The sequence below is a fragment of the Stigmatopora nigra genome, chromosome 3, assembly GCF_051989575.1.
Source record: "Stigmatopora nigra isolate UIUO_SnigA chromosome 3, RoL_Snig_1.1, whole genome shotgun sequence".
Lineage (NCBI taxonomy): Eukaryota > Metazoa > Chordata > Actinopteri > Syngnathiformes > Syngnathidae > Stigmatopora > Stigmatopora nigra.
Genome location: NC_135510.1, coordinates 16,935,444 through 16,954,483, shown reverse-complemented (window position 1 = coordinate 16,954,483; position 19,040 = coordinate 16,935,444). Strand labels below are relative to the sequence as shown.

The following is a 19,040-nucleotide window of genomic DNA, read 5'->3' as shown; positions in this document are numbered from 1 at the left end:
GCAACAAAACAATATTTTCCCCGCTGCTTTGTTTTGTCGGCAAATTAATATCCGCTCATTGTAAAAAAAAACATTCCGAGTAGGCGACTTGGTTGAAAAACAGACGTTTTGGAAGTAAAGTGGCTATCGATCTGGTCTGTGATGACTACATTTATACAAATGTGTGAGGGAAGGGATGCTTTGGAATATCAAGTAGCTGTCACGATTCAATTAACCCAAATGGATCCAGTAAAAAAAAATGGATGGGAATTTAAAAAGGCCCAACTGAAATCCTTCTATATCACATTTTTTGGTTTTAGTGGTACCTTCTGAAAGGTTTTAAAAATCTGCTTTTCTTTCTCTGTTTCATTATGCAATTTGGTAGATGCAATTATACTACTAGAGTCTCGAGGGCTTTGTTAAGAGTATAACGGTAAACCATCTTTTTTGGTGGAAAGGAGCTTTTTTTTTTAAAGGGATCAATTCTAAGAGTGTGTAAGTACGTGTCCAAGAGAGCTCAAGGTAAGATTAGGGATTTAATGCATGGGAATTAATTCTAATAAATGTGACAAACTTGCACAGTTTTTTAACGGATTTTCTTGTATAGTTTTCCAGCACACATTTCCTGATTTAAAATGAAAAATATAAGGTTATTTGTCTTAAAATTGAAAAATAAAAAAACCTAAAATGCAAAAAATCCCTGCCCTACTATTTGTCAATGTACTTTTTACCACAAAAACACAAGTAGAAAATATTCATTTGTATATTATCTGTATTGCTTATCGTCTTAAGACTGGTAGGGGTGCTAGAGCATGAGTAGTCAATCATTCATGCTTACACACCTATTCAGGAGAATATTTGAACTCTTAATCATGGTATATTATAACTACCTAACCCTTAACCAATAAATACTATATTTTCTTACACATCAGCCGCCTCTATAAAAACCACACCCGTAAAATTGCCTTAAAAATTGTTGAATTTGACAATTTCCCTCGTATAAGCCGCCCTCTGGTTCATAATTCTCACCTCCATATTCAAGGTTTTAATAGGGAGTACAAATGTTTTATTTTGGTCAAATTTCCCGGACTATAAGTCGCACTAATATATCGTATTTTCTCGCATATAAGCCGCACCCTTAAAATTGCATTAAAATAATTGAATTTTGCAATTTCTCTCGTATAAGCCACCCCCTGATTCACAATTTTCATATTCATATTCATGTTTTAAATAGGGAGTACAAATGTGTCACTTTGAAGGGAAAATCTTGATAAAAATCAAAGCCTGTGGTATTTCTGAGATACTTTATGAATCAAAAGGATTGTCTTCTGTATTGCACATTCCAAAATGGTGTTGCCTGCAATAGATAAACTCAAAAAGGACATCACAGGAGCAGTACAACCAGGAAGTGTAGTAAATAGTAGTCAGGATTATCAGTAAAATGTTCGTTTTTTCACTTTATTTTGCAAGATACCGTTTTTTTCTTCTTGAATTTCATTCAGAGATGTCAAAATAACAATAATTACTATTATTATACAATTTTTCTTCACTTTGTTTGACTTCCTGGTGCTCCAGGGGACTGTAAGATAAACCCTGGATAAGAACTTCAGTGAAAATGCCTAATGAGGCAATGAACCTGACTGGTTAGGCATGAAATCAGAGCCCCACTGTAAACTAGAGATAACGTTGTCAAGTGTGCAACTCTTGTCCCCGGACTTATCTCATTTCCCCCCCTGGTGCCTTCTCCAGCCCGCCGAGTGCGAATGCCCCTAAACACTCCGGCAACTGCAGGGTGCTTCAATTCTAAAATTAGCCGCCTGGATACGGTTGACTACAATAATTGGGTAACTAACGTGGAAAGGTGGGAATTTGGCTACAGTCGGTTCCAGAACCAGGGGAGGTCTAACCACATATTAGGTACCAGACAACCCAAGCTTCCACCATGAAAAATATTATTATATTTCAAACTGAGCGGTTATCTGACAAAATAAAAAAGGACTACCGTATTTTCATGACTATAAGGCACACTTAAGTCTTAAATTTTCTCCAAAATAGACGGTGCGCCTTATAATCTAGTGTGCCTTATATATGGAAAAAAAACTGAAAACGAAAAACCACCACTGTCGGATATTAAAAAAACACAAACCCCTGAACTAAAACAATACTGCAAAATATGCAGATGCCATCTTAGTTTACAACATCTTCCATCATATAGCCCCTCCCCCACTGCAAGATTTTATACAAAAAATCCAAAACATCAACAATGGCTGGCTCCAGAGGTGACTGTAAAGTAGTGAGTGCTTCATACTTGGAAGTCAATAGCAGTTACCGTATTTTCACCACTATAAGGCTCACTTAAAAGTCTTAAATTTTCCCCAAAATAGACAGTGCGCCTTATATATGGAAAACCTGAAAACCAAAAACCACCACTGTCGGATATTAAAAAAACACAAACTGAAACAATACTGTTAAATATGCAGATGCCATCTTAGTTTACAAAATCTTCCATCATATAGCTCCTCCCCACACTGCAAGATTTTATACAAAAAAAAATTCAAAACATCAACAATGGCTGGCTCTAGAGGTGACTGCAAAGTAGTGACTGCTTCATACCTGGAAGTCAATAGCAATTACCCTATTTTCACCACTATAAGGCGCACTTAAAAGTCTTACATTTTCTCCAAAATAGACAGTGCACCTTATAATACAGTGCGCCTTATATATGGAAAAATGTCATTCATTGAGGGTGCGCCTTGCGGTGTCGTGAAAATACGGTAAGTTGAACCCTGAAATTCCGCACACATCAGTGACGTTATTCCAACTAAGTTTGGTTTGGTGACTACATTTTAGACGGCTCATAAATAGTATTTCCTTTTCTTCAGTTGACATTGAGTCATAGAACAAAGTGTTTAACATAGCTCTAGAAATGCCTTTCCCCCTTTTGCAGTTGAGTCACAAAACCTCCGAGCCACAAACTGTTGCTGTTTTGTGGTCGCCGAGAGCAACTGGATCTGATAAGATTGGTTATCTACATCCACGCAATACTATGAAACACTTTTAACCATTTTGTATCTAAAGAAAATGCATTTTGGATCTGGAAAAACTACCGTACATTTCTTTACAATGTCATAAAAAAACTATAAATATCCTGTGGCGCTAAGGTCTGGTATGCAATTACATCTCAGTTTACCACTTTGGTGGTGACATTATGGCTTGCAACATACAAAAAAAAAAAACACAGTCGCTAAAATAGTCAGGCAACCTTTTAGGACCGACAAAACTCAGGACAGTAAGCATCATCATCATCGTAAAAAGCCTGGCCTTTAAAGGGCCGGCACACCTGAGATTTGACGTAGAAATGCAAAGCAGATGGTTGTTTAGATTGGCAAAAATAAAAAAAATACATAAAAAACACTTTTGCAAGGTTAACTGTGATACTTACATACAGAGGAGCTTGATGGGGAGTGAGTTTCATGTCCCTGGGAACTGTGGAGATAGAAAACAGGGGTAAATTAACATTTCTTAACCAAAAACATTAGAAAACGTAAGATTTTGTTTTGAAATATTGCAAGGAGAGATGGGCGATATGACAAATATTGTTAAAAAAATATCAGTCCGTATCGATCATTATCTTTTTTGTTCCGAATTTTAAACTTTATATTTTTGCAATATTTGCATAAAATGGGAAAACATCTTAAAATCAAGGAAGAAAAGATATTACAGGCTGAGGACTGTGTTGAGGACATTTTCAATAAGACTGGTCTTTAAGGCATTTTGGAAAAAAATATTTAAAAAATGTTAAAAAAGAGAAAAAGACAGGGGTAATTAACTTGGATCTTTTAGTGGATCAGCTTGGTGTTGTCCTGCATCTCATAATCGATAATTTTGGCTGTTTTTATTGCCCTTTTACATTCATGTTCCAAGTTAGCTAACATGCTAAAAACATTTTTCCTCGCCATCCTCTTCTCCTGAGTGATATTCTGAAACTAGCGTTCATATCACAACAGCGCCCCCATTCTTCGTGATGGCCGTGTGGTGTAATTACAGTTTAAATTATCAAAACTTTTAAATATCATCATTGATAAAAAGTATTTCACGATAATTTTATCGCCCATCTCGTACTATAGACAACCCTATTTATCAAATAATGATGGTCATATTAATTATTCTAAAAAAGGTAAAAATAGTTCCGATTGTTATTGTTATTATTGTGACTGTGGACACGTCAGAACATTGCTGTTGACAAGATGTCAGTTAAGCTCGACCTTGGCACTCTTGCCAACACCGTGGGAGTGTTAACTGTGCAACAAACGAGCACCCGCATGCACGTCAAGACCACACACTAGCTAGCCAAAACCAACAGGTCTACGTCGGCCTTGGTTCAGGCGGGGACAGCTGACGGAGACGAAGGGGGTGGCGGCGGTGGCGGTGGGCCGAGGGGTCTTGGCAACAAACATTGAGTGAGCCCTTAAGGACTAGCATCACCTAACCACAGAGATGTCTGGTTCTCGGTATTCCTTTATTTACCGTTAACTAGTACTACTGCGAATCCTGGATGAACTTGGAAGAATAAATCAGTACAACCACTGAGATGGGGGAATAATAGTATTAATATAAGTATTTTTTCACTTTTTGTGCCCAATAATTGGAACCCGATCCTCCAATAAGAATTAGTCGGATCAGGTAAGGGGATAATCGGTAGTTCTAATAATACTCTGGAGTCTAATCTGCTTGCCTTAAGTGCAATGGGACAGAGAGGAGCTTCTTTGCTGTGTGCAGAACTTTGATAAGGCTGTCTGTCACACAAAAAGTACTTCTAGGGGTATTTTGGTAGTTTCCAGACAGGATTTTTTCTTTTTAAATTATTGAGAAAGATGTTAAGATTAGGTTACGTTAGGCGCATGTTTATAAAACCACTCTTCTTCTATTGATATTTGAAATAAACAAAAGGAATAACTGTAAAGTTCATAATAAGTCAAAAATTGCAATACTTGAGTACAGTAATCCCTCGAATATTGCGGCTTCACTACATGGTGGTTTCTTTTGGGGGAATTTTTTTTTGTCAATTAAATTTTTTTGTAAGTTCATAAAAATGTTTTAAAAAAATCCACTATTAGGACTCAGCAGTAAAGTAAAAAAATAACATGATTATTACTATTATTGTTTTTTTTTTTAAATAGGGTTGACCCTACATTGCGGTTGCTTTCAGGCAGAATTTTTTTTACTTAATTAATTGTTTTTTTGTATTTTCATAAAAATGTGAAAATCCACAACTAGGACTTAGCAGTGAAGTTAAAAAAATAACAAATTATTATTTATTTATGTATTTTTAAATAGGGGTTACCCTACATCGTGGTTTCTTTCTGGGGGAATTTTTTTGTTAATTAATAGTTTTTTGTAACTTGATAAAAATTTGAAAATCCATTACTAGGACACAGCAGTGAAGTTAAAAAATAATTAAAAAAAATATTATTTATTTAGTACTACTTAAGTATTACTTTAGTAAGTGACCCTACTTCACGTTTTTTTTGTTTCTTTTGGTCTACATTAGCCGTGATAATCGAGGGATTACAGTATGTATATAAGATGCATTTTCCTGGGGAAAAAAAATCTGAAATAATTCAATTTTCTGTACACTTTTGTTGGGATTTGTAAAGGTTGAAGCTAGAACTATTTCTGATTGGGTTGATTAATCCACATGAGAAATAATTATCTTTGTAAGAAAGGTTAGAAAACAAAAAATTCAATAATTCAAATATACAAAAGAAACTTGTGCTTCTGGTTTTCAGTTCGACACTGCGCAGTGTGCCAATATTTTCTTTGTTTCATTAATGGTCAAATTACATACAGTAAGTCACATTTGTATATAATGTTTTAACATAGAAGGATCAGGGCCTTCCCAAAAAAAAAAATGAATTAAATCAATAATTCCAAATGTTGGAAAACAACACGTCGCAAATTAATGGAATGAAAATTCCATTGACCTTCTACTTATCTACCAAAAAGCCCCAAAAAAGATAAAAACAGTAATTCAATCATATTAACTGAACGTGTGGACGAGTGGTTAGCGCATTGAGGGCTGATAGTTCTGGGGTCGAGGGTTCAATTCCAAGTTTGCCTGTGGCTTTTTGTGGGTATTCTCCGGGTACTCCAGTTGAATCACAAAAAACAGACTTGATAGGCTGGTTTAACGTTCGAAAATTGCCTTTAGGTATGAGCCTGAGTGTGATTGGTTGATCGTTATCGTGCCCTGTGATCGGCTGGGCATTGATTCCGGGTTGCCCATAGTTAGCTGGGTGGGATACAGCACCCTCCATGACCCTTAAACGGTTCAGAAAATGAATGAATGAAGCTTGTAACTATAAGCATAGCATTTGAATGAAGTACTCGAAGCAAAGCAATTGACTTTTACTTGTCTTAACTCTCCCTGAGAGTGTGTAACACAAGTATTATGGGAAATGGCATCCGTCAAGGTCATCCGACACTCACCCGCTGTGAATAAACCGCCCATTTAGCGACACTAAAACTGGGTGCAGCCATCCGAGCACCACCACCACTAAGCTACATATGTTTCCAGATTGTTACGTCAGTCTGGCTCAAACACATTACAGACATCAATCAATCAAAATAGCGTAAAAAAAAAACACTCAAGTTAGTAAACTTGAAATCTTTATTACCATATTTTCACGACTATAAGGCGCACTTAAAAGTCTTAAATTTTCTCCAAAATAGACAATGCGCCTTATAATCCAGTGCGCCTTATATATGGACCAAAACAGAAAACCAAAAACGAAAAACCACCACTGTCGGATATTAAAAAAAACACAAACGCCTGAACTGAAGCAATACTGTTAAATATGCAAATGCAATCTTAGTTTACAACATCTTCAATCATATAGCTCCTCCCTCACTGCAAGATTTTATACAAAAAAATCCAAAACATCAACAATGGCTGGCTCTAGAGGTGACTGTAAAGTAGTGAGTGCTTCATACCTGGAAGTCAATAGCAATTCCTGTATTTTCCCCACTATAAGGCGCACTTAAAAGTCTTAAATTTTCTCCAAAATAGACAGTGCGCCTTATAATACAGTGCGCCTTATATATGGAAAAAACAGAAAACCAAAAACGAAACACCACCACTGTCGGATATTTAAAAAAACACAAACGCCTGAACTGAAACTATACTGTTAAATATGCAGATGCCATCTTAATTTACAACATCTTCCATCATATAGCTCCTCCCCCACTGCAAGATTTTATACCAAAAAAAATCCAAAACATCAACAATGGCTGGCTCTAGAGGTGACTGTGTAGTGAGTGAGTGCTTCATACCTGCAAGTCAATAGCAATTACCGTATTTTCTCCACTATAAGGCGGACTTAAAGTCTTACATTTTCTCCAAAATAGACAGTGTGCCTTATAATACAGTGCGCCTTATATATGGAAAAATTGTCATTCATTGAGGGTGCGCCTTATAATGCAGTGCACCTTATAGTCGTGAAAATACGGTATCTAATTTTCCCTTTCACCAATAATTCGCCTTTATTTTTTGGCCTCAACAGATCCAGACTGATTTTTTTAAGTCTTATAATACTACACAGTGACCAAGTTTTTTGCCCTTTTAGGGTAAAAATACATTAAAAAATTTCCAGCTGGAGTTTTAGTATGATAAAAAAAAGTCCAATCGTTGTCTGACATTCCCCAGATTTTGCGAATGCCTCTTTTTACAACTCTAATGGGACAGTTAGCCCGCAACATTAGCATTGCCGTTTCATTAAAAAAAAGCGCTAGTGGCATTTGACCCAGTGCAGTTTGATGTTTAACTCAATGTTTGCTTAAGCGCCCCGTCCAAAATGCCGTTTGCCAATGCCGGTCTCGACCTGGTGCGACTGGTCGTTACTTATTTTTAAGGTCGGCTATCAGCTCGGCGGCTAAATGAGTCTGCGCGACGTCAGTCCCGACGGCGTCCACCTCCATTTAGAGATAGTCACGGCTGTTTGATTTAATCAAACCTCCCCATTGACATAACCCCCCCACCCGAGAGCCCCCCCCCATTGGACAAAAGCGGGCCGTGTGTGCACAAACGTCCCGGCCGACAACGGGATGAAAGGTCTCCACGGTGTTTGTGGTGACAGTTATTACCCAAGCAAGCCCTTACTGAAAGCAAATACCTGTCGGCCTAGATAGCATTATCTCAACTGGGGGGGGGTCCTGTAATCAGGGACCGGGGTCTTGACCGCTCCTCCTCAGGTTGGATGCCAACCCCACCTGACCTCCTCCACCCTTTTGTTTTCATATCGAAGTTCTTTTGTAGACAATGCTAATAAAAACTGTAGAGCTGTTGCCATGTTTAAACCTTTGGCCACCTGAACAATACCATTTTACTTATGTAACATGAAGGCTCTTTTTGAGTGTTTTGAATTATTTTGTAATGTTGTGGAAACCATTTCCAATCAAAAAATAGCAATAGTTTCTTTCTGAGATAATGCATATATATCATATTTTTTTGCATTTTTTATAAGCATACCCTTAAATTGCCTTAAAAATTGTTGAATTTTGCAATTTCTCTCGTATAAGCCGCCTCTGTGTATAAGCCGTACACTTAAATAGCTTAAAAACGTCGAATTTTGCAATTTCTCTCATATAAGCCGCCTACGAGTATAAGCCGTACCCTTAAATTGCTTAAAATAATAGAATGTTGCAATTTCTCTCGTATAAGCCGCCTCCGTGCATAAAACATACCCATAAATGGCCTTAAATAGTTGAATTTTACAATCTCTCTCGTATAAGCCGCCTTTGTGTATAGGCTGTTCCCTTAAATTGCCTTAAAAATCGTCAAATTTTGCTATTTCTCTCGTATAGGCTGCCTCCGTATATAAGCCGTACCCTTAAATTGCCTTAAAATCGTCAAATTTTGCAGTTTCTCTCGTATAAGCCGCTCCTGGTTCACAATTTTCATCTCCATATTCATGGTTTTAATAGGGAGTACAAATGTGTTACTTAGAAGGGAAAATCTTAAGAAAAATCATCACACGTTTTTTTGGAGATACTGTATGAATCAAAATTCATTCATAGACGTTAAAATACATTTTGTTTAGCATTTTATCTGTTTATCTTCTATTTGTGCAGTTTCGTGCATGTCAGGACTAATTTCTACGCATATAAGACGTACCCTTAAGTCTTTTTTTGCGACAAATAAGGCCAATATGCGAGAAAAAACAGTGTTTCTTTCTTTAGGATGGCTAGAAAAGGCGGCACCTAACCATCTAAACATTTTTTTTCACATTTCTAAAGGCAATATGGCGCTAACTTCAAATAGTTTTTCGGCAAGTGGTTCAATTTTGCTATTTAGGCCTCTCATAAGACTGTTTTAATTTCCTCCAAATTAGTCTTTATCCAGGCAAAGGGTTAATCTAGTTAATTAGCATTGAGATTAACTTGGCAGCAAATCCATCCACTTAATAAACAACGCTTTACCCACACAAAGCTGTCGACAACTTAAACTATTACCCACATTTTACACCAAAAAACATCGGTGTTTCAAGACAATACATTCCTATTCACCAATGATTGGCGGATATTCGTACTTGCGTAGATTTCCTGCCAAATCACAACATTTAAAGATACATATTAAATTATTAACTTCAGTTTTGCGCTTCAACCTACCATTTCAATGTAAATAAACCCTCAAAATGTCTCATTTTCTGACCGTTATCAGCTCTTAGAACCGCTACAAATCTCTTAAACGTGACACAGTCTAGAGACAACAGAGTTGTAGCTAAAGAAAGTGTCGGCAAGTCCCGCTTGGGAGCTAATAGGTTTAACGAGGCCGATCCCCGGAGACCGCCAACCGGCGTTCGCTCCTACAGCAGACTTGATCAGATTAATATCGCCCTTGCAAAATGCCTGCGAGCTGCTTTTAATCAACAACAATGCAAAAAACCCAAACTTGAATACTTTGCGGTTTGGCGGTTAGATATGTCGCTACCTCAGAACCATCTGATCAAAGGTCTCGGCTTCACCCGTCATAGAAAAACGCCCTTAAAACCTCACCGGTTCTGGGAAACCGCCACCTTGTACACCAGGAACTAACTTCCTCTAGTCGAGACCACGCCACCAGGAAACGTTATTCTGAAGCACGCAAGTTTAAAACAGGAAATGAATCTATCGTCTTAGGCTTGAAGGCCTTTGTGATTTAAACAGATGACTCAAATTAGTTTTATATAGAGTTTTTGTTGTTTTTTGTTGAGGAAGGTGGGCTGGACATATCTATTTTCTGGATATCCCAAACGAGCGATCCTTTAAAGGTCATTTGGCTTCAAGTTGCTACACGCAGACGCTTGCTGATTGGAGGCGCTTTTGAGTTGACCTTAAAGTGATCTTAAGGGTATGTTTACGTAGTAGCTTTTAATTGACAAATGGCATTTTTTGGGGGGGATTTAAGATCATGGATACGCTATGATTTGAGTGAAAGTATGTGAAATAAGTTGAAGTTATTGTCAAATTTAGGGGTCGAATTTTGGGGCCTGTTTAAGCAAATATTGCGTGCCTGGTAATTATTTGTTATTTTTTTGCTAAATGGTTTGTTAGTTTGTTTTGGGGAAAAATACATAGCTAAAATTGCCATTTTCCTTCCTTTAATAACCTAAAAAATATCCCATTGCTCCAAATTTATCTATCAAAAATATAGGGTTAAAAGTTTAAACCCTATACAGCAAAATATATCATTTTTTATCAATAAATTTGGAACAACAGGATTTTTTTCAGCTAAATAAAGCTTGATGTATCATAAATGTGCTATGTATTGATTAACCATAATAATTGGAATTTTTTAGTTTTATTTTGGGGTCCATTCAAAGATCAGAGCTTTTTAGAGAATTTAATTCCCTCAACTTAAATTATTATTAAATTCTCAACCATAGATTCCTAGACATACTTGTGTATAACATTTACATATTTTAAGAGTGCCATATTTTTACACAAAAATAGGGTGTACAATCCTTCTTTTTTAATCATAAGTTACCCAATAAAAACCCAAAACAATGACCAAATAGATTTTGACATCCCGGATCTAAATATTCGTGTCAACGTACTTTGTCACCAGACAAATTTGATCACGTAAACCCGAGACAATTTTACAATCCAATGGCTAACCCGTAAAAAAAAAAAAAAACATTGGCTGGTTACCAAGTGACGCCAGTTGGACTTTATCCTTTGGAATAAAACCCCAAGGCGATAGCACGCAATTCCCTAATAAAAATATAAAACATTCTTTTTTAAAACTGACATAGGGGGTGGTATCCATGAGACCTTACCCCACGGATTAGTTGGCGTCGTAGGCCACGGGCGAAACGTCTTCAGGTGGCGGTCATCTTAAATCCATTAGCGAGAGTCCGGCAGGTGTGTTTACACCGCAGGTATGGAGGCATGTGAGCTCTCGCCACGGCTAAATATGGCTTTGTACGAATGTGGGTACTCGGGCCGATCAAAGCGTTGATGTCACGGGCAGTGGGCGGAGCCAATGGGACTGCCGGGAAAGGTAAATGCCGTTTAAGGCCGAGGCGGCTTTAAAAAGTGTGCTTTGGACAGTCTGGTTGCCTTCAGTTAATTTTGAAAATTCTTGCCAAGCTTGTGTGGGGTTTCTATGGGTATTTTATTTAATGTCCAAAAACATGTATGGTGGGTTGGTCAATCACTGATTAGGAAATTTGGGTGAAAGGTTGTTGAACTATACGTACTTGGGGTCGTGCGTTATCCTATTGTGAGGACATTTGTGAGCATAATTTTGGCAATACTTTGAAGGGAAGACAAAAGTAAACAACTTATGATAGGTTGTATTTGAAAGTCAGGGTGGAGGCGGGGCCAATAGAGACAAGAAATGTATAAAAATTTAAAACAGTGTAAAATTAAGTTTAGTGTAAGGTTAGATTAAACTTATTTTTGAGTGTGTATCACTATCCAAATTAATTTTTAAAAAAAGTCACAGGTGTCAAAGTGGCGGCCCGGGGGCCAAATCTGGCCCACCGCATCATTTTGTGTGGCCCGGGAAAATAAATCATGAGTGCTGACTTTCTGTTTTAGGATCAAATTAAAATAAAAAGTATAGATATATATTCAATTTCCTGATTTCCCACTTTTAAATCAATAATTGTCATTTTTTAATCATTTTTTTCTGTGTTTTTTGTTCAAAAATAATTTTGTAAAATCTAAAAAAATATATGTAAAAAAGCTAAAATTAACATTGTTTTAGACCTACAAAAAACTGAATATTCAGGGATTTTAATCCATTTAAAAAAAATCTAAATATTATATCTAAAATGGTCCGACCCACATAAATTAATGCGGCCCGCAAACCAACCCAAGTCTGACACCCTTGACTCATGTTATGTTACGAGCGCGTTGCCGTGCAAAAACACATTATTTCATCCAGCCAATGAGTGAATAAGGAACTTGAAAATGCGCCAAAACCATGCAAATGCCCAAATAATCATCAGGAACCGAGAAACGAACAAGAAGCCTCTCGAAAATATCCTCCTAATGAATAGAAAATGATCCAAAATTACAATACAATACACTGTCCGCTAATTAAATGGGTCATTAGCAATGTGGCACCTGTCTTGGTTTCCAACTATGACATAACCACTTGACTAAAACTAGTTTTTCCATGTGTATTTGTGTGTCTTTAGCACGATTATATCAACAAAGCCAAAATAATTGAGTCATACATGCTCACTTCCCATTTCCAATTTTCATTTCCTGCCAAGACACAATTACCATGGTAACAAAACACAAGTTTTTTTTTTTAACCTAAGAGGGACTAATAAGGGTCCCGGAAAAAAATGAAAAGATTTACAGAGGCTACTCGTAAAGTTCTAATTAATCGTCTCATCGTTTGATGATGTACGTCCATTTACGAGGAACGATGATGTTAACGGGACGTCGTCGTTGTCGCCTCTTCACTCGAAAATTATGTTTACACATTAAAAGCGTCCTCATTATACCCGAGGGAGCAGTATGTTTATTTTGTATTTGACACGCCTGTTAAAACACTCAAAGCTGTAAGCCTGTTCATTGTTATTTACATCGATAGGTTTTTAAAATGGCCTTCCAGGTTTAGATTTATAACAAAATAGTCAATTCAATCATGTCATTGCATTTAATGAAGACATTTGCATTTAAATAGGCTTTTAATTACGATTCTGGGTTGCCCTTTAACGTCAAAATGGGTCTAAAATGGGAACCCTTAAGTCAAGCTGACAGGGTCTTACCCTTGAAAACTCCGATTCTCGCCATACGATTGTAAATGTACGCAATTAAAAGGCTTATACAAACGTAAAACCATTTGTCGTAATTACTCGCATATAAGCCTTCTTGGCGTATAAGCCACACCCTTAAAATGGCCTTAAAATCATTGAATTTTACAATTTCTCTCGTATAAGCCGGTTTTAATACAGTAAATCAACTATGACTTATTTTTGTTTTAGCTAACCGCTGATGCTAAGCTACTAGCAACAACTGATTGCTAAAAATAAAGTAAGCATTCTGCTTAACTTTCAAAATAATGGAATGTTTTGACAATGTTTAAAATGCAAAACTTATTTAAATTATTGGAAATTTGTAGTTTTAATACAAAATGAATAATTAGTAGTTTAGCAAAGACTGGCATATGAAACTATGGAAGATTTGTAGCATTTGGTAGCTATATAATAATATATATCTTGTCAAAATGTGTCCATTTCAACATCTAAGATTATTTTTTTAAATGTAATTTTAGACAAACAGACCAATTATGAGGAAAGCCTCACCCTGTCTGCAATTTACCGCCTGAGGTTTTTCTGGCTGTCATTTTCATCACAATTGTCAAGCAGTTTTGATGTTAAAAAGAAAATAAAAAATGCTGAAAAGGTCAAAAAAGGGCCTGAAAAAGTAAAACAAAACTTTCTGACAACCTGCAGCTCTCATATGGTTTCTTAAAGTTAAGAATTGAACAATAGTAGCACAGAATAGGGCAATAATACAGGAAATACATCTTTTTTTCAATTGGCTGTCCTACTTGAGCTGAAAATGTATTAATAGAATAGTTAGATCAGATTGGTTGGGATGACAAAACCTACAAAAAACTATTTGAAATGATTTGGAATGAAGGATATTTAGGGTGAAAGGTCTTGACGGCGCTCAAGTTAGTTGAAGAGGGAGGCCTGGTTGTGTTTCAGGACCATTGATGGCAAATATATGTCAAATCCATTTGACGGGTGGGTGGGGGGGGCTAGTGGGCTTCAAGTACATGGTATTCAAGTCCATTTACGGTTTAGCAAGTTAAACTTTTACAAAAAAATAATAAATAAATGACAGCTTTGCTACTGAATAATACAAACCAAAGAATTTGAGCAATGGAGCAAAATATGGCAAGTATAGATCATTATATTTCATGACTTTATGCAATTTAATGTATTAAAAATATTCTTTTTATTTAATAAAGCACTTTTCATCTGTAAAATAGAACTTTAAGTTTTATATTGTTATAATTATTACTTTTAAACTCTGGTCACTTATCCACAAAAGTATAAAAGACAAGAAAAACATAAATATGTAAGCTAGTTATATTTACCATACGTTTGTAAATGGATCTTACTTTTGAATTTAAATAAAGTTTTGAATATGAGGACAAAAAAGTGTAGAAAATTTAGGTAGGCGTTTTAGGGTCATAGTGACTCTGAAACTGCATAAAGTTTACGAAAAAAAGGTCCAAATGGGGTTTTGTAGAGTTTTAAAAAGATATAGTGAAAAATAAATGAAAAGTTGTTAGAAGAGCAAAAAGTTGATTAGAACGACATTTTGTATCACCTCAGGCGATCCTAATAAAATTCGATCGTGTACGCTCGACTACACTTTTTTACTTTTTCGGCCATAGCACAAGTTTGGCACCTGTAAAAAAGAGTTTGCGAGATAAAAACATAAATGAAAAGATCTTAAAATAATAACGTCCACGCCTTTAAAAAAATGATTGCATGGAGAGAACGGAACTAGCTTGAAGAACCGTGTAAGCGGCTCATGCGTTTAAAAGAAAACAAAAAAAGTTAGCTCTTCTTACCTGGAAGAAAAGGCGACGCCTCAAGTTTTTTTATATTAACCTTTTAGGCGCATAGTAGTCCCCAAAAAGTGTCCAAAATGTCCCTTTAACTGGGTGTCGGGCGATGGCGTAATTCCGTGCACGCACACGCACGAACGGATAAAAAAACAAAAAGTGTCCCGAGCGTGTTGACTCGACTTTTTTTTTCAACGCAGTTGTTAGCGTCTCCCAGGACAACTCCTGGGGGCGGGGCTTGAGCTGAATCGGATGTGACGTTATTTTGGGACGGACGTCGCATAATTTCAACTTTTTTAACTATGCGAAGTATATATACCGGAGTATTTTTTTTTAAACTTGTGACAGATAAAAACCTTTTTGTGTAAAAACAAAGTATATATTATAGTTATTGCTTAAAATAATAATAAATATCACATTTTGAAAGTCATTAGCTATTAATTTTCAATATTTTTTAAATTATCCTAATATAAAATATCTGCGCACTTATTTTAAAACACCACCAATTAAGAAAAAACGTTTTTTTTTTATTATAAGTTTAGTGTTGGTTCGAATTATTTAATTTCATTGTATCCTGAAGCTGTTCTTCACAAAAAAGTTGTGGCACCGTGTTAACGAACTTAATTTTTTTTTTTAATTAAAACGTATACCAACATAAATCAAATTTACTTAAAATCTATATATATATTTTTAATTTTCGGCTAAAGTAATATTTTTCTTTTCCGAAAATGTAAAACCTTTTAATTGTGAGTGAGACACTGCCCTCTACTGGATCAACCTACCGAATTACACTTAAATAATCGCCTTTGTCCCAAGTTGTAAATCTTCAGAATTGATTGTGGATGGCCGCCATTGTATACAAAATTCTGCAATACCAAATTTAGCTTAATTTTAAGGCTCTCAATAAAAGATAGCGATATTCTGCCAATCGTAGGGCACAAGACTCATAATTTAGATTGTCCAATAAGCCTAAAAATATTGATTATAATGAAAAATAAAAAGGGGCACACCTGTGTGTGGCATTTGTAATGAACCCACATTCCAGGGCGATAATAGTTCCATTTGCTGTCTAATTTTTTTTCAAGGAGGGCCCCAAAAGGCGAAGATGGAAAAAGTCAAGCTGGCGGAACGTGGGCAAATTGGTGCGACAACAAAGAAGTATACACATGCCTTTGTGTGGCCGGACAAAAGCGGCTTTTGTCACATGGAAGGTTTGGACAGAAGAGATAGAAGAGGGAGCCCCTCCCCCCAAATAGTGTCAACACAAAGGAGAAGACAGGGTGATGCATGTATGGCCATTATGGGATGAAGTGGCTTCATTTACTTCCTCCTAACTCCCAGTACAAGAGTAAAAAAAAAGCAAAGCTCAGTGTCAATCAAAATGATCTGGCTTGCAGTGCTGGGATCGAGGGTTCAATGCTCTTTGCATGTGAGAACAAATTAATAATTATGTATATGTATATTCTTACATTAAGTGGTTACTAGAAAACACATCTAAGAGACACTAGTATCACCCTCACATTCAACAGATGACCTAAAGAATGTGTCAAAGTGGCGGCCCGGGGGCCAAATCTGGCCCCTCCGCATCATTTTATGTGGCCCGGGAAAGTCAATCATGAGTGCCGACCAAATGTTTTAGGATCAAATTAAAATGAAGAGTATAGATGTATATTAAATGTCCTGATTTTACCCCATTTTAAATCAATAATTGTCATTTTTTAATCATTTTTTCTGTTTTTAGTTCAAAAATCATTTTGTAAAATCTAAATAAAAAAATGTTAATATAAACATTGTTTTAGATCGATAAAAACCTGGATATTCAGGGCTTTTAATCAATTTAAAAATAATAATAATCTAAATATTATATCTAAAATGGTCGGGCCCACATGAAATCAAGTTGACGTTAAAGCGGCCCGAGAACCAACCCGACACCCTTGACCTAAAGCTTGTTTGTCTCCGTCCAATGAGAAGCAAGGGATTTGAACAGGTAAAATTAAGTCCCGCCCACTCACCTGCAATGTATCCTGCTTTAATTCCGGTGCTTTACATCGGGCCAGCATTCATCCAACAAGCCTTTGTTTTGTGGTACTTTTTTTCATTAGAGGCAAATAGCTGCAGTGTACCATCCGATCCAGCAGAGGGTGCTGTGATAAAAAGAAATGTGTTACTGTTATACATTTTACATAGAGCTATGGTTGAGTAAGTAATTACAGATAAAGATGTGAGAGTAAAACTCATTTTCTGAACTGCTTTATCCTCACTAGGGTCGCAGGGGGTGCTGGAGCCTATCCCAGTTTCACTTTCCCAAAAATATTCCATTTACTTAGATGCAAATCTGCATGTGTTAAGTCAAATTTGTCCCATTTTTGGTTTCCTCGTGGCCATTTCCAGAGCCCCTCCCCCATCAATTGGGATTATAATCCCAATGTTTGTCCGTTCGCCATCGTTCCACCATGACAAATGAAGGGCAATCTCTAGTAACACCCATTTTTTTGCCACACTGGCGGGCGGGTAGGGATCACTTGACATTAGCCGCATTTGCGACAACAAACAGGACTGTTTGGGCATGACAAACTCACGCAGAAAGCGATGTGGGGTGGTGTGGGCGTGGCTTCGGGAGTGTGGCCGTGCTAAATTTAGCCAATAGCTTTGCCGGGGTGGAGCTAATCCGCTTTGCGGCGGAATTATCTGGCCTCGGGATTATTGGGAGCTTTAGGCGCTTCTACTCTCTGGAATGATGTCCCATTGCGGACCGTACCAAATCTCATCCGAGAGGGGGGTGTGGGTCATTAATGTACGTTCATTGTGATCAAATTGATATTTTTGTTGTTAGCTTAGCGTACAATTAGTTTAGTTTGCATGTTTTGGGAATGTGGGAGGAAACCGGAGAAAACTATGCCAAATATGGGATTGAACCCTCGATCTTCAAGATGTGAGGCCAACATGCTAACCACTAAGGGCAGCCTGAGTATTTTAAAAAAAATTAAATAGTGGCGCCAATGTACTTTTATAATATTTATAATGCTTGAGTTATTTTACCCATTTTATAGCATTTTTTGCATGGCAACGCGCTCTTAACATAACAAATACATTTAAAGGAATTTGAATTACGATGTAGACACTCAAAAATACGTTTAATCTAATTTTACACAATATTTAATTCAGATTTTGTTTTAAATAAGTTTAATGGAACCTTACACTCAACTTAAAAACAATTGTATTTGTTCTAATTCATCATCTATTAACAAAGTAACAAATAACTAGTGGTTTAATAGGACTAAAATGTGTTTAATATTACTAAAATTAGACAGATTTCGCAGATATAAATGTAATCTAACTATCTATTTTGGTGAAAATTTAAGAGATATGTGCGCCTATAGTCGTGAAAATACGCTAATTGCTATTGACTTCCAGGTATGAAGCACTCACTACTTTACAGTCACCTCTAGAGCCAGCCATTGTTGATGTTTTGGATTTTTTGTATAGAATCTTGCAGTGGGGGAGGAGCTATATGATGGAAGATGTTGTAAACCAAGATGGCATCTGCATATTTAACAGTATTGAGTATTCAGTTCAGGCGTTTGTGTTTTTTTAATATCCGACAGTGGTGGTTTTTCCTTATTGGTTTTCTGTTTTTTTTCCATATATAAGGCGCAATGGATTATAAGGCGCACTGTCTATTTTGGAGAAAATTTAAGACTTTTAAATGCGCCTTATAGTCGTGAAAATACGGTACTTTATTTTCGGTGCTAGCTATCTAAAACTTAAGAACCACTGCCTTAGAAAATACCAATAAAATGGACTTTTTCATGAGTAAAAGTTAGATTTAGTGATTTTCCGGCCTGATTTATGTTATTAAAAGCCACCTTTTGGTTAAATTGAGACCTTTTTAATAGGAAATCTCAACAAATTTGGGCCTAATGTCACAGACAGGATCGTACCATTAGTTTCCAAAAATGGGGGAGGAGAACCGGTC

At 36.5% G+C, this 19,040-nt stretch overlaps 1 protein-coding gene across 1 annotated transcript in view; it reads right to left on the bottom strand.

The window, feature by feature from the left end:
- The window catches only part of LOC144194695 (uncharacterized), a 32,960-nt gene extending 17,718 nt beyond the window's left edge, over positions 1-15,242 (bottom strand). Inside the window, exons 1-2 of the mRNA XM_077713918.1 lie at positions 15,071-15,242; positions 3,422-3,465 (exon numbers count right to left, since the gene is read on the bottom strand). Of these exons, the coding sequence (XP_077570044.1) occupies positions 3,422-3,454 (33 nt within the window). The 5' untranslated portion in view covers positions 3,455-3,465; positions 15,071-15,242. The remainder of the gene's footprint in view (positions 1-3,421; positions 3,466-15,070) is intronic.
- Between the last annotated feature and the right edge of the window lie 3,798 nt (positions 15,243-19,040).